This window comes from Phyllostomus hastatus, unplaced genomic scaffold, assembly GCF_019186645.2.
Source record: "Phyllostomus hastatus isolate PE091 unplaced genomic scaffold, TTU_PhHast_1.1 phas_scaffold_443, whole genome shotgun sequence".
NCBI classification, from domain to species: Eukaryota; Metazoa; Chordata; class Mammalia; order Chiroptera; family Phyllostomidae; genus Phyllostomus; species Phyllostomus hastatus.
In genome coordinates this window covers 1,376,765-1,390,800 of record NW_025334031.1, presented here as the reverse complement: position 1 = coordinate 1,390,800, position 14,036 = coordinate 1,376,765, and the positions used below count along the sequence as shown (strand labels likewise).

At 70.8% G+C, this 14,036-nt stretch overlaps 1 protein-coding gene across 1 annotated transcript; it reads right to left on the bottom strand.

Moving 5' to 3' along the window:
* Positions 1 to 239: 239 nt before the first annotated feature.
* On the bottom strand, positions 240 to 13,704 carry CD81 (CD81 molecule). The gene is made up of 8 exons (XM_045821124.1): positions 13,471 to 13,704; positions 5,210 to 5,324; positions 3,032 to 3,129; positions 2,278 to 2,352; positions 1,880 to 1,984; positions 1,391 to 1,489; positions 879 to 965; positions 240 to 798 (listed from the first exon to the last, which is right to left on the bottom strand). The coding sequence occupies exons 1-8, from the start codon at positions 13,534 to 13,536 to the stop codon at positions 736 to 738; spliced, it is 708 nt and encodes a 235-aa protein (XP_045677080.1). The 5' UTR covers positions 13,537 to 13,704; the 3' UTR covers positions 240 to 735.
* Between the last annotated feature and the right edge of the window lie 332 nt (positions 13,705 to 14,036).

Below are 14,036 nucleotides of genomic sequence, written 5' to 3'. Positions count from 1 at the left end.
CCCCTCCAGGCAGGGGTGTGTAGGAGCAGGAGTGGGAGCGAAGCTGGGGGGAGGATGCTTTAAGAGGCGCAGGGGCCCCCCGGAGGAGCACGCTCCACACTGAGTGCTCCCCGGGGACCCCATCACTGCCCTCCGACAGGGCAGGCAGCCCACCTGGGCTGGGCAATGCTGCCCCGCAGAGCTGCTGCCCGGGCCTCAAACGCTGCAGCACGGGTGGGGACCGACAGTTTCTCAGCATGCCTGGTTTTTCCTTCTTTATTGAATGATTTTCAAGATGTAATTACAATGAAAGGGGAGGTGTTAGAAAGGACAGGTGCAGTAAAGGCGTGAGGCTGCTCACAGACCCGGCTCTAGAGGCAGGTGGCAGGAGGCAGGAGGCAGGAGGGGACGAGGATTAAAAAAAGGCGTGCGCCTTGTGGTCCACGGGGTCTGGCGCGCGGGCGGGAGGTGCCTGGAGAGCCGGCGCAGGGCCCCCAGGCGGCCGCCGAAGCAGAGGGGACCCCGCCCTGCAGTCCCCAGGGCCCACACTCGCATGCCACCCCCAGGTGGCGTCAGCCCCCAAAGGTAATGGGGGAACTTCAGGACAAAAGCAAAACCTCAAAAGTAACAAGGTTAATAAGTGTAGCAGAGTAATACGAGAAAAGTTATATACACAGGCGGGATTTCCGGTCTCCCGGCAAGCGAGCGAGCGCCCCAGGCGGGGGTCCCGGCGGTGCGCGCGTGCGCGGCGGGGCCTCAGTACACGGAGCTGTTCCGGATGCCGCAGCACAGCACCATGCTCAGGATCATCTCGAAGATCTGCGGGGAGGGGCGGGCGGCCGTCAGCGCCCGGAGGCTCACGGGGGCCAGAGAAGGCGCCCCCCGCCCGGCCCACTCACCATGATCACAGCGACCACGATGGCCGCGATGCCGATGAGGTACAGCTTCCCGGAGAAGAGGTCATCGATCTTCTGGTGGCAGTCCTCCTGCAGGGCACGGCCAGCAGGTGGTCGGGGGGGCTGGTCCCAGCCCCGGCCGCCCGCAGAAGAGGGGTGCCCGGGGCCCAGTCTCTGCTGGGTTTCATCTGACACCCGTGTGAAAACACACGCAGGACTGAGGAGCATGCTGCGTGCCCAGAGACCACTGAGCACCGCATGGGCCCTGACCTGGGAGGTCGGGGTGCCCGCCGCGCCCACTGGCAGCCAGACCCAGAGAGCTGCCCCGTCGGGAACCAGGCTCCTGGGCACGGCACCCCGACTCAGGCCACGGCACCACTCAGTGTGCCTGCTGGTGCCTGCCAGAGCCCCTGGGCAGCTGGCCACTACCCAGGACCTGTGGAGGGAGGAGGGCTGGGCCCGCCCACCCTGGAAAGCCCCGCCCACCCTGGAAAGCCCCGCCCACCGCCACGCACCTTCAAGTTGCTGAAGAAGCTGTTGCTGGAGGGACACAGGTTGTTCTTGAACAATGAGGTGGTCAGCGTCATCAACGCGTTGGAGCCACAGCAGCTGAGCTGCGAAGACGGAGGGCACGCACTGTCAGCCCCGCGCACGGGAGGGAGACGGCCTGAGGGCAGGCGGCCTAGGACACAAGTCCAGCAAGCTCCACAGGCCCCTGTGGCTGCCCCGGCTTGCGGTCCGGGCTGGGAAGGTCGCTCCTGGTTCCCTTCCTCCTGCTGAGCCGTGCTGCTCAGAGAGCCCCGTACCCTGACCGGCTGGCCCATCTGGCTCCCCCAGGGGCCCACGTGTCCCAGAGGGGCCCCAGGGCCTTTGAGGAGCAGGCCCCCTACTGCGCCTGCGCCGTGCTGCCAGGCCGCCTCCTGCGCCTGCGCTCTGAGCTCAGGCCGCACTGAGCAGCAGCCAGGCCCCGCCCCCTGCCCGCCCCCAGCAGACCCGCCCCTCACCGTCTCGTGGAAGGTCTTCACCACGGCCTTGGCATTGTTGGCGTCGTCGTCCATCACGGCCTGCTGCAGCGCCTGGTCGTAGAACTGCTTCACGTCCTTGGCGATCTGGGGAGGGACCCGGCCCACCGAGTGAGGGCCGGTCCCGGGGGGCGCGCCGTCACCAGGCTCTCCGGGACAACGGTGGCTTCCAGGGCAGGCCCAGCCTTCCCATCCCCAGCGCCCCGAGCTTGGCCCCCAGGCCACCGCCTCCGGAAAGACCTCCGTGGCCTTCCCACCAGGCAGGCCCCAGGAGCCCCAAAGCGCACTCTGCAGCCTGACCCGTCCGCCCGAACTGAGCAGCGCGTGCTCCCCTCCCCGCCCCACGCTGGGGCTGGCCCTCCCCGGGGACCCGGGCTCACCTGGTCCTTGTTGACGAAGCCCCAGATGCCGGCGGCCACTTCGCAGGCAAAGAGGATCACCAGGCAGGTGAAGAACTGGAAAGGCCGCCGCAGGCCCGGCAAGCAGGGAGCACAGAAACAGGAGGTCAGAGCGGGCCGGAGACAGCCGGCCGGGGGGGACAGCGTAGGGCCTGACTTCCACAGACAACCAGCGCCTCAAGTGACCAACCAGTGTGTGGGGGCGGCTGGTGGTTCCCTCCCACCCACACCCCGCCTGGGATGAGCCACATCGAGCCAAAAGGCACCGAGCCCAGGACCCGGCCTGACTTCCCATCGTCCCCCGGGCCCGAGCGCTGCAGGGCAGGGCAGGGCGGCAAAGAGGGAGGCTGCGGCCGGAGCTCAGCAGGTGGGAAGTGTGCCACCGTGGGTGTCCCCACAGAGACACTGGCACAGGGTCCCACAGCCCACGCCTCCCGGGTGGCCAGGCCCTGCATGCCACAGCCAGGCTCCACCGTCACGTGCGTAGGGGCACATCAGGGACACCTGGGGTTGGGACTCATTCCCTAATTTATTACACCTGGGACTTTTTAAAAAGACAAAAAAGCCACTTTGGAACTTGGACTCAGGTCCTGGACACAGCAGCAACCCACCGCATGGAAGGACCAAGCAGGGAGGTGGACATCCTGGGAAGGTCTCCCGGCTGCTGCGACCCCTCCCCAGGGGCCGACCGGCTGCAGGGGTGCCTGAGCCCCGGGTCTGCCCTGCCAGGACCTACCGTCCCCAGCAGGCACTGCGACTCCTGAATGGCCCCGTAGCAGCCCAGGAAGCCGACGAACATCATCACAGCGCCCACGGCGATGAGGATGTAGATGCCTGCGGGGGGAGGGGCCACGACACCTCAGTGACCACGAGCCCGGGGCATCCGGGGCCATGCCCCGCCCCAGACCCCGCCCCAGCCAGCCGCGTGCGCGCACGCACGCGCACACTGCCGCCCAGGGAGGGGCCGGGCGCCAGAAGGCGTAGGGAGTTCCCCCGGTGCCTCGGTTTTCTCTCTCTCTTCGGGGCACCCAATGGCACTCTGACAGGTGCTCAGAGAACGGGGGTGGGGTCGGAGTTCTGCGGGGACTGTCTCTCCCTGGGTCATCGCTGCAAACTGCTCCACTCTGCTTCCCACAAGCCTCTGGGACGTGGTGGGCCGGGAAGGACCACCCCGTGTTGGTGCCACGGAGGAGGAGAAGGCCCAGCTGTTGGCCTGGGGCTGGGGCGGAGGGTGGCAGCCTAGGGGTCCCGGGGCACTCCCTGCCGCCCCCCTGCCAGCGGCCCGCAGCACCCACTTGTGGGCAGCGACCAGACCGGCCACTCTGAGCGGCTCCTTGGACTGGCGCTCAGAGGCTCAGCTCTGCTCCCCAGGCCGCGCTCTGGGGGTGGAGCCACGGCACGAGGGGGCGGGGCCACTGCCAGGGTGGCGTGTGGCAGCAGGGCGACGGGGACAGTTGAGAATGGCGATGGCACTCGGGGGTCGCTTTGCCCTCCAGACCTGCCCAGACACCCACCGGACTGGACACACGTCCCTGAGGAGGCAGAGGGGCCGCCCGGGGAGAGGGCACGCCGAGGGCCCAGGCTCTGGCCTGGCCAGACCGCCCTTCCCGGTGCCCTTGTCCCAGGAGAGGGGCCCTGTGCATCCCTCCAGCAGCCCCCCCCCCCCACCCCCGCCTCTGGCAGCCCCAGGCTCCTCCAGAGCTGGGAATCTGGCTCTCGGCTCCCAGTGCCGAGTGCCCCCACATCCCGACACCAGGCCAACCCCAGGGAAGGGGGCCTGGCATTTCAGGACCCGCCGCCAAGCTCAGCGAAGGCCCTCTCGGGTGGCACAGAGCAGACCTGGCTGGAGAGACACTTCCCGCCATGCCCACCCTCGGGCCCGCCCATGGGGCACAGCCCTCAATCCCGTCTCCCTCCCCTCGGGCCCTGACAGTCCCACTCGTGAGGACCCGCCCCTGTGCGGCTACGTGAGGTTCAGCAAGCTGCAGACCTGCACGTGCCACGGCCGGAGCCCGGCTGCCCGTTGTGGCCCCGGCCCAGCCCTGGCCCGGAGCGGGGAGCAGTGTCCCTCCGCAGCCAGTCCGACCTCAGGCTCCGCCCCCTCCTCGCTCAGCCCCGCCCTGGCTGCACCCCGGCCCCTTAGGTGGGCCCTGGGGGCGGGCCCAGGGCCCATTCCTTTAAAGGGCAGAAGAAACCGCTGGCTCCTGCCGCCAGAGTGCCAGGCCGGCCCGCCTCTGCTGGCTGGGACCTGCTGCAGGGAGGCTGCTGCTCTGCGCAGCCGGCCCTCCTCCTCCTGCTCCTCCTCCCGGGTCCCCCTGCCCTGGGGGGCTGGGCACAGGAACCCCATCCCCCCAGCCTGACAGACGCCCGGGGGCACAGCTGGTGCCCTGGGGGCTGACCGGCAGCCTCGGAGGCAGTGAGGTGTGGCTGTGGGTGACCAGAGCCCCTCGGGGCCCACCCTCCCTCCTGGGGCTCGGGTCCCCTTCCCCCGAGACTGGTCACACTCCCACAGCCCCAGCTGCTGGCCTGGCTGCCCAGGCATCCGGCCCCACCCACCCCGAGCCATCCCCAAAATACCCACAGCCTGACACAGCTCCCGCACTCAGCTGCCGCCCTCCGGCCCTGGCTCCGCCCCCAGAGGGGGGTGGGCAACAAGCCACACCCCTTCACACTGCCAGCCTGCCCCAGCAACCAGGCCCCTGGACCTCCCGCAGGCTGACCTGACCCCACAGGCCCAAGGAGTTCCCCCACCCCTGTGGCCGATACCGTACCCAGGTGCACAGCCAGCCCACTCGGGCCCCACTTCCTCGTGGAAGCCCCGCCCCACCTGTCTGTGGCCTCACTGAGCTCGGGGCCAGACCCCCTGGTGAGCCGTCCATGCTGGCCCCCCAGCCCCACGCTGCCTCGAACTCACCGACGTAGAAGGTGTTGGGTGCAGGCTTGTTTCCGAGCTCCAGGTAGAGCAGGTTGGTGGTCTGGGGGTCATGGCGGAGCCACAGGGCCACGCCCAGGATCACGCCTCCGGCCAGCTGGGGAGAGAACAGGCGAGAGTCACCCACGGCACGGAGCACCGCGGTGCCAGGACAAGCCGTGGCACGGGGCAGGGTGGCGGGCCTCCCCTCTGCCCGTCGATGGCCCGAGGGCCGCCCGCTGCCCCCAGAGGTCTGCTCTGCTGCCCTGGTGCCGGGGGAGCACCCAGGTGGGGGGGACCCTCCGGCTGCCAGGAAAGACTCCAGGACAGGGGGCCGGGCAGGTGCGGGAGGCTCGGCGGATGTGCCTTGGGCACCAGGGTGTCCCAAACGCAGCACGGGGCACGCACTTTATGCCGGAAGCGTGCTTGTTGTGTGCCTGAAGCTCAAGTTCAAGGGGACGTCCTGGTTTTCTATTTGCTAAATCTGGCCAGAAGCCACGGCAGACCCTGAGCACCCCTGGGAACCCCGTGGCGGGGACTCCGAGGTTGCTGCCAGGAGGGGCGGGGGGATGGCACGGCACCCGGCCGGGCTGGGCTGGGCTGGCGGGCACCAGTGCAGAGGAGACGGGGCCACTGGGTGAGGGTGGGGGGCGGACGGAGCGGGGACGAAGCTGTGTCCGCCCTGGCAGGGCAGCCGCTGCCTGAGGAAGGAAGTCACCGCGCTCAGAATAGGCGGCCAGGCCGGTGGGAGGCTGCCCCGGGCCGCCGGCGCAGGAAGGACGGCCCCTCGCAGAGCCCGATGAGCCCGGACCGGGTCCGGCCAGCCCGAGCCTGCCCCAACACCTGAGCACCCCGGGCAGGCAAGCCAGCCAGCACCCTGCTGCCTCCCGTGCCCGGGCCGCTCCCCGGGCGCCCCAGGCCCTGGCTGCCCACAAGGGGCACTCTGCTCCTGGAGCCGCATCCGGGGCGGGTCAGAAGGCCCCCAGGTCCCCCTGCCCGCCCCCCCGCACCTCCTGACGCTGACCCCACACACCCACAGCTGCGTGTCCGATGGGGAAGAGAAACCCAAACACACCTGGAAAAACGGCGCCACGGCCGGGGAGAGGGGCCACAGGGGGCGACGGTGGGGGATGGGGGCACAAGTTTCCCGTGTGGGGCTCGGGCCCAGCACCGGGAGCCACCCGGACCCGCAGGAAAGCCCCGAGCAGCCCCAGGGACTCGCGGGCAGGCGGCACTGAGGCAGCAGCGAAAAGGGCGGGGAGGGGCTGTGGGCCGGGACCCTCGGCCCCGGGCTCGGCTGGGTGCACACCGGCACCCCACAGCAACCGGGCTCCCACCCCGAGGGGAAGCTGGCGCCCTGCACCCTCACTGGCTGGGACCTGGGCCCTCCGCCCCTCCCCCCAGAGCCCAGGGGGGTCCTAGTCTGGCCGGGGAGAGGCGGCAGCAGTTGTGAAGCCCTCCCCATCTTTCTGGGTCCCCCTGTGCCCCTGCCAGCCGAGAGCCCCTCCTGGGGCTCGCCGGCCCCGCCCGCTGCGTGCGCCAAGGGCAGGGCCGCGGGCACCCAGCACCCTGTCCCCACTCTCTGGCGCCTGTCACCCCGAGAGGAAGCTGGAGGGCCCGAGGGACACGGCAGGGCAGGTGCCCCAGAGACCTAACTGCGCGGAGCTGGCTGCCAGCTGCGGTTCCAGGGAGGCTGGGGGTTGCCGTGGCAACTCTGGCTTGGAAACATCACTTCTCCATTTCGAAACCGTGGTCCAGAGACAGCTCCGTGGAGAGGCCCCCCGGACAGAGCGGGAGGGGCGGGGAGCCCTTCCAACTGGGCCTCCGTGTCCCCGAGGCAGAGCGTGGAGTAGCGCGTGGCTGGGCTGGGACCGCCCGCCACCTTCCCTGGGTGGCACGGCAGCCCCTCATCCCAGGAGCGGAGGGGCCAAGCCAAGCCTGGGGACACAGGGTCCCCCCCCCCCCACCGCAGCGCTCCTGGTGGGACCACAGAGCCCTCATCCACCCCCACCCACCCCGTCACAGGTTGGGGAAGGCTCCTCTGGATCTCGGGGGGCCCCACCTGCCTCCAGGGCAGGGGGAGCCTGGACGAAGTGCCCCCTCCCTGGGTCCCCCCCACCCCGGCCTGCAAGACCCACCCCGCACAGAGCGAGGTAGAGAGGGAGGGTGGGAGGGGGCCCGCGGGGCACGGCAGGTAGGGCCCCCGAAACTGCACACCCCGGGAGAAGCCAGCTCTCGGGCACATGGCTGAGAAATGACGTGTACCCAAAGTTCACGAAGAACTTTCAAAACTCAGAAGGAAACAGCCCAATTTTCCGAAAAGACAGACGATGGGAACGGACATGTCAGGGCGGAGACAGGAGGGCAAGCGGGCGTGTGAGGAGCCACTCGGCATCGCCGCCAGTCCCCGGGGACCCGCAGACCGGCCTCGGGGGGCCCTGCCCTGCCCCCCCCCAGAGGGGCCACGTGACGGGGACCAGCCCAGGGCTGCCGAGGGGGAGGGGTGCAGTGCAGAAGCTAAAGCTGCACCCTGGACGCAGGGAATCCCCCCAGGTTTCTCCCCAGACATCTGTCCCCAGGGGCTTCCAGGAAACAGCCCGAAGCTGGGACCCGCCCCCCCACACACACACAGGGGACCGGGTGTGTGAACAAAGCTGACCCTGGCGCAGCCCCGCTGTGGCTCCCTGCCCTCAGGCGAAAGGACTCGGGGAGGCCACACCTGGCTGACACCAGCGGGTTCCGCAGAGGAAGCCGCACCGTAAGAAACTCAACAGCCGCGCAGGCAAAAACCATGCCGGTGGCTGCGGCGGTGGGGGTGGGGGCAGGAGGGTCACAGGCCCAAGGACCCTTCGGGGGGTGGACAGGGTGCCCACGGTCGCCAGCGGAGGGACGGCTTCACAGGTGTCCACCTATCTCAACACCTCACACGGGGCACATCTCAGCTGTGTCGTCCATGTCAAATAAAACTTAGAAAACCCCACCCCCAAACCTGGCCACTGAACTTCTGAGCCGCAGGCTTTTAGGGGTGCTGTTTCTTCTGGGTCCCAAAGGGGCCGGCGCCCGGCTGGCAGCCCCGCCCGCCCTCTGCTAGGACCCAGACAGGAGGGGCTGCCCACCCCCCACCGGGCAGGCGGGCACAGCCGTCGCCCGGAGTCCTGCCCACGCATTCCACGGCAGCGGGGGAGCTCCCTGCAGAGGGCAGCCAGCCGGTCTCCAGCCCGGCCCCCGGGGCTGACGCCCTTGGAGAGCAGCTCTCCTGGGAACGGGGAGGACTGCCCTCCCTCGGGCCAGCACCCTGGGACGCACCCCAGCAAGGGGTGCACACGCTACCTGGGCAAGTGGCCACGGGGAGGACCCGGGTGCCAGGAGACCGTGCCCAGCAGGGTCAGGGCCGGGAAGGCCAGAGGCAGGAAGTGAGGCCGGACATGCCCCTGCAGGCGCTGGAATAAGTCGGCCGCGGCACGGACGCTTCCCGGATGGGAAGGGGGATGGAGGAGGGCCGGTGGGGGAAGAGAGGGCCTTGCAGGCTGACCCTCGCCTTTGCCCCCTGTGGGGGGGCAGGGCCAGACCGCTCCCTGGGTGACCCAGGGCCCCTCAGGCGCCCCGGCTGTGGGCAGCAGCCCCCAGGACCGGAGTCGGGGGGGCAGGAAGCATGTGTCTGGGGAGGAGCAGGGGTTCCGGGCAGGAAGCCGGAATGTCCCTCGCCCCCTCTCGCCCCTCGGCCTCAGGAAGCCACCCAGCCAGGCCTCTCCGAGTCCGTGTGGGGGCTGGGGGCGAGGCCTCGGCCCTCGGGGGCACCACCGGCTAGGGGACCCAAGTGCCGCTTTCCAAGAAACGCATGCAGGTCCCTGAGGACCCCAGCCCCTCTCAGGGTGCAGGGGGCAGGACCTGGGGCCCTGAGTCTGCCACCCACGCCACAGGCAGGGGGGCCAGGGATGGCCTGCTCCCCCAGCCCACACCCACCCCACATCCTGAAAGGCGTCCGCTGCGGGCGGCCCTGACCCGCCCCTTCAGGCTCTGCCGGGGGCACGTGGACACAGACGTCCCAGGGACCTGCCAGAGAAAGTGATAACGGCCAGGCCCCAGGACAAGGCAAGAGAGGCGGCCGGGCCCGGTGCCGGGTGCCGGAGGGAGGGGACGGCTCCTTCTGGGGAGCAGAGCTGTGACCGTGCTGAGGACAGAGGCAAAGGCTGTCCACCTCCAGGGCGGGGGGCCGAGCCCCTGGCGTGGCGAGCAGAGCCGCCGCAGCTGTGAGCCCTGGTGGGTGGGGCGCCGCAGACTGGCCCGGGGTCCTCTCCCCGACGGCTGCAGCCCGAGTGTCCGCCCCCCCACCCCGGGGGGCTCAGCCTGGGCCTGCACGTCCGCCGCCAGGAGCTGGCGGTCGGTCGCGGCGTGGAACCCACCTCAACGCCACCCGCAGGCGGCAGCACAGGTGAGACGGCTCACGAGGCGCCGTCAGGCACGACCCCGAGGCTCACCTGGGCGTGGGGGGGCGGCGCCAGGGGAGGGCAGGCCAGCCCTGGCTCCCCGCCCTGCACCTTCTCGACAGCGACCGAGTCTCGTCCCCTGACCCCCGAAGGCAGCCATGGCGCCGGCTCCGGGGACGAGGGCAGGTGTCCTCTGCTCACCGGGCCCCCCGCCTGTTTCGGGGCCCCGCACGCCTGGGCTCTCGGCCCCATCCGCTCGGGGTGGGAGCTGCCCCGCCGGCCCCCATCTGAGGGCCCACCTGGGGGCTCCCGAGTATGAAGTGTGCATGTGCGGGGGGAGGACCGGGAAGTCCGGAAGCCTCTGGAAGCGTGTGGGCTCCCACCACGTTCTGCTGGACCCTCGGGACGCCCAGCCTCAGGACTGGCCGACTCCGGGCAAGCCCGGTGTCCTGTGCAGGACGACGACCCGGCCGCGGGGCCAGTGACGTCTCCAGGGCCAACAGCCGCCTGGGTGCCCAGGCCAGGACAGTGGCCCCTGGGCTGCCCCCCCTCCCTGCCCCCACACCGGGCTCCTGGACTATAATCCTTATTGATTCCCTGACCCAGTTCGTTCCCCGTCCCGCTTCGGGGAGTGGAGGCCGGGGCCGGAGTGCTGGGGAGAGCCGGGGAGAGCCGGGGAGAGCCGGACGAGGGGAGGAGATGGCGCTGACCCCGGCGGCCGGAGCAGAGCCGGACGGGGTGGCGCTAGGGGCCCTGCGGGGACCGCCCCTCGCTGCGGCCCGCCCCCCGCCAGCCCAGGGGCCTCCTCTCTGCACCCGCACAGCCCCACGGCCAGACGCCTGGGGGCCCTGGGGGTGCACTCGCCCACCCGCCTGCCTGCCTGCCTGCCGGCCGAAACCAGGGCACAGGAAACCCGTGCCCCACCCCCCACACCGCCAGAGCCCTCCAGGGCCACCTCCCCTCTCGGGGACGGGAGGTGACAGAACCGCTAAGTGACAGACAGGCATGTGCCGTCTGGAAGCGAAAATTAAATGCCAGTTAGCAGGGCTCCCCCTGCGCCGGGCCTGGCCGCCCGGCCTCTGGAAGGCAGCCACCGGTTGCATTAGGCACGGAACATCCAGTCCCAGGCTGGACACTCTCCGCTCGTCTCCCCGCAAGGCCCAGGGGCACCCCAGGACTCTCAGGGCCGTGCCCAAGGGGAGGGCTCCAGCATGCCTGTCTCACGGGGCCTGTGGCAGACGGCCCGCTGGGGGGTGGGGAGGGGAGGTGGGCAGGGACGGGAGCCCGGCTGCCCCTGATCTGCCCTGGCAGAGAGCTCAGGTTCCAGCCGCCTCCACAGGACACTCCCGGCCTCGCGGACGGACAGGATTTTCACCGCTGCCTGGCAGTGTCCCCGGCTCCACTGGGGCTGATGCCAGGCCTCCCGCCCTGTCCCTGCCTCCCAGCCCGACACCTGGCTGGCCAGGGAGCCTCTGAGCTGGTTGGCGGTGGCTCAGGTGCGCCACCTGGGGCCAGGGTCTCTGCAGGCGTGTGCCCCGGCGTGGGCGCGCAGGGGGCTGGGCAGGCATGCGGGGGAGCCTCCTTGCTCTCTGAAACGGAACTCCGACCCGCTCAGCACCCAGACACTCAACGCCACGCTCTTCCCTCGGCTCCCGCAGCACCCTCGCCCGCACTGCGGCCCAGGCACTCAGCTGAGCCCCCGGAACCGCCCTCCACCCAGGGCCTGAAGACCCCGCCCCAGGCCCCTCCTCCATTTCCTGAGCCCCGCCCCCCACTCCCCCAGGCCTCTTTGGGGCAGCTCCTTCACCAAGGACTCCAGGAGACAGGGCTCCCAGAAGCCCACTTTCCAGGACAGGAAGCTGAGGCTGAAGACCAGAGCCGTGGGGTGGGGTCTCCACCCAGGTCCACATGGCTCCGCTCTGCATCCCCCCCCCCCCACCGCAGGGGTGACCCAGGGCCGGTGGGTGGGGCCGCAGTGACTGTGGGCCAGGGCAGCGACTGGGAAAGACAGGGCTGGGAACAGACAGGGCGCTCAGTAGCTGGGCGGGCCCAGGAGGGGAGCGGCCTTGGACACACATTTCCTTAAGTTTCAGTAAAGAATGCCCCCTGGGAGGCGGCGGCCGCCTCCGCCCTCGCTGCCCCGGGAAACTACCAGCCTCGCCCAGCGCAGCTCCGCGGCGGGGCGGGCACCCTGGAGACCACCCCCCACGGGGCAGATGGGAGGAGGGAGGGGGACACAGCGCCGACACTCTCTGGGAGAAGTCCCCTTCCTGCGCCGCCTGCCCTCCCCTTCCCAGACAAAGCGCCTATCCATCCTCCCACCCGGGTTCGGGGGCCACAGAGGGGCGTCTGGGGGCCCCCCTGAGCCCTGCCGCTCGCCAGGGCCGAAGCAGGCCCACGCTGAGTCCACGCGCACACCGCACCTTCAGCAAAGGCCCCGGCCGCGGCCTGGGGCACGCCGGGTCCACCCCCAGGGTGACGGGCCACCCCCACCGGAGTGCGGTCCATCGGGTCCTCCCGCCCGACCCCTCGCCGCCTGGGAGCCGCCCAGGGCCCGGCTGTCCAGATGCAGAGCAGCTGTCCCCACCCGCATACTTGCTCCAGGGGCCATTTTAAAAGTTCGCTCTGCTACGGTCCACTTGAGAAATGCACCGTCCACCCACGGGCATCCTGGTCCTGCGTGAGGAGGGGCGAGCAGCCCGGGGCAGCAGGGCAGCACGGAGGGGCCTGCCTGGGACGGTGCCCAGGGGCCGGGCCGGGGGGAGGGGGGCAGGGCATGGTCATGAGAGGGTGCCCACCCACCACTCCCAGTCCCTCCACTTCCTCCCCAACCCAACACTGACAGGAAGTGAAAACAAAGTACCCCGCCCCCCCGCCCCGCCACTGCCCAGCAGTCAGGACCCAGGTCAGGAAACACGCTCTCCGGCTGGCAGCTGGGGGGCCCTGTGCCCCCAGACACGACCGTCTGGCCGGGGCGCTTCTTCCCGCAGTGGACGCCCAAGGCCAGACTCAGGCCCCCGGAGCTCGGGGACACCTGCCCTGTGCCAAGTGGAAGGGCCACGGCTGTCCCCCAGGGCGAGGCCGGGCTGGAACCCTAGTCTGGGTGCGGAGGGCAGGGGACTGGCTCCCACAAACGGGGGCCACCGTGGTGCCGACAGCCCGGCACACAGGCCACAGCCAGGCCCAGTAAGCCCGAACCCCCCGCCCCCCACACACACACCCTGCAAAGGATCCCCAGGGTGGCGAGAGCTGACTGCGGGGTGAGTTGGACTGGGCCAACAGTGGGCTGGACGGTCCCCAAGACGGTCCCACTCAGACCGAGAGTGCACCCCCCACAGGACTAGGCCGCCCACCCAGGGGCGGCGGCCCAGATGAGCTCATGGGGGCGGGACGCCGGGAGCCCCGCCCCCGAGCCCCCCCAACCCGTCCCCGCGAGGCGGGGGGTCCCAGAAGCAGCAGCCAGCAGGTCGAGTGGGAAGGGTAGGAGGCTCCGAGCCCACACCCACCGCACCCTCCGCCATCACTAAGCGGGAACAGACCCGAGGCCCCGAAACGCCCCGGTCCGGCCGCGGAGCTCCGGGTCCCGACGACCACAGGCCCCCAAACCAGGCTCGCAGCCCCCGCAGTGCCCCGTCGTCAAGGAGCGCGGCGGCCCGGGCGACCTCCACGCCGCGGCCTGCCCCCCTAGGACCCCCTGCCCCGCGCCCAGCACGCACAGGTGGCCCCACAACTTGGCGGCTCGACTGCGCCCCCTCGGAGCGGCCTAGCGGAGCGCGCGGCCTGCGGGCTCTGAGGGCGCCCCTCCCCGCTTCCCCCCCACGGCCGGCCGGGGCTCACCCAGAAGACGAAATTGAAGACGAAGAGCAGGTACTTGATGCACTTGGTGCATCCCTCCACCCCCATGGCGGCGCGGGCGGCGGGGCCTGCGGGGCGCGGGCCGGTCCTGGGCGGCGGGGCGCTGGGTCTCGGGGGCCTGGCGGGCAGCCGGGGGCTCGGGAGGCAGCCGAGGGACGCGGGAGGCGCGGGGCTCCTGGACGCGCGAGGTCGCCGCTGCAGCCGCTGCGCGCTCGCTCTCTGATGGGGAGCGCGCGCCAGCGCGCTATTTATATGGCGCCGAGGCCCCGCCCCCGGGAGGCCCCGCCCCCGGCCCGGCCGCCAGCGGTCGCGCGGCCACCCTGCGGCACCGCAGACGCGCCTGGAGGTCTTGCGGCCGCCAGGACCCCGGGCCCCGGCGCGCTGTGCTGGGCGCCCTCCGAGCCCCCAAGGGAGCGCGCCAGGGGACAGGCCGGCAGCCAGGAAGCCCCGGGGAAGAACCGTTCCATCTCTCCCTGTCGCAGCGTTTGTTGGAGACAGTCTTTCCTCCCTCTCGACGGCCGATGACGGCCTTAGCGACCATGGTTCTG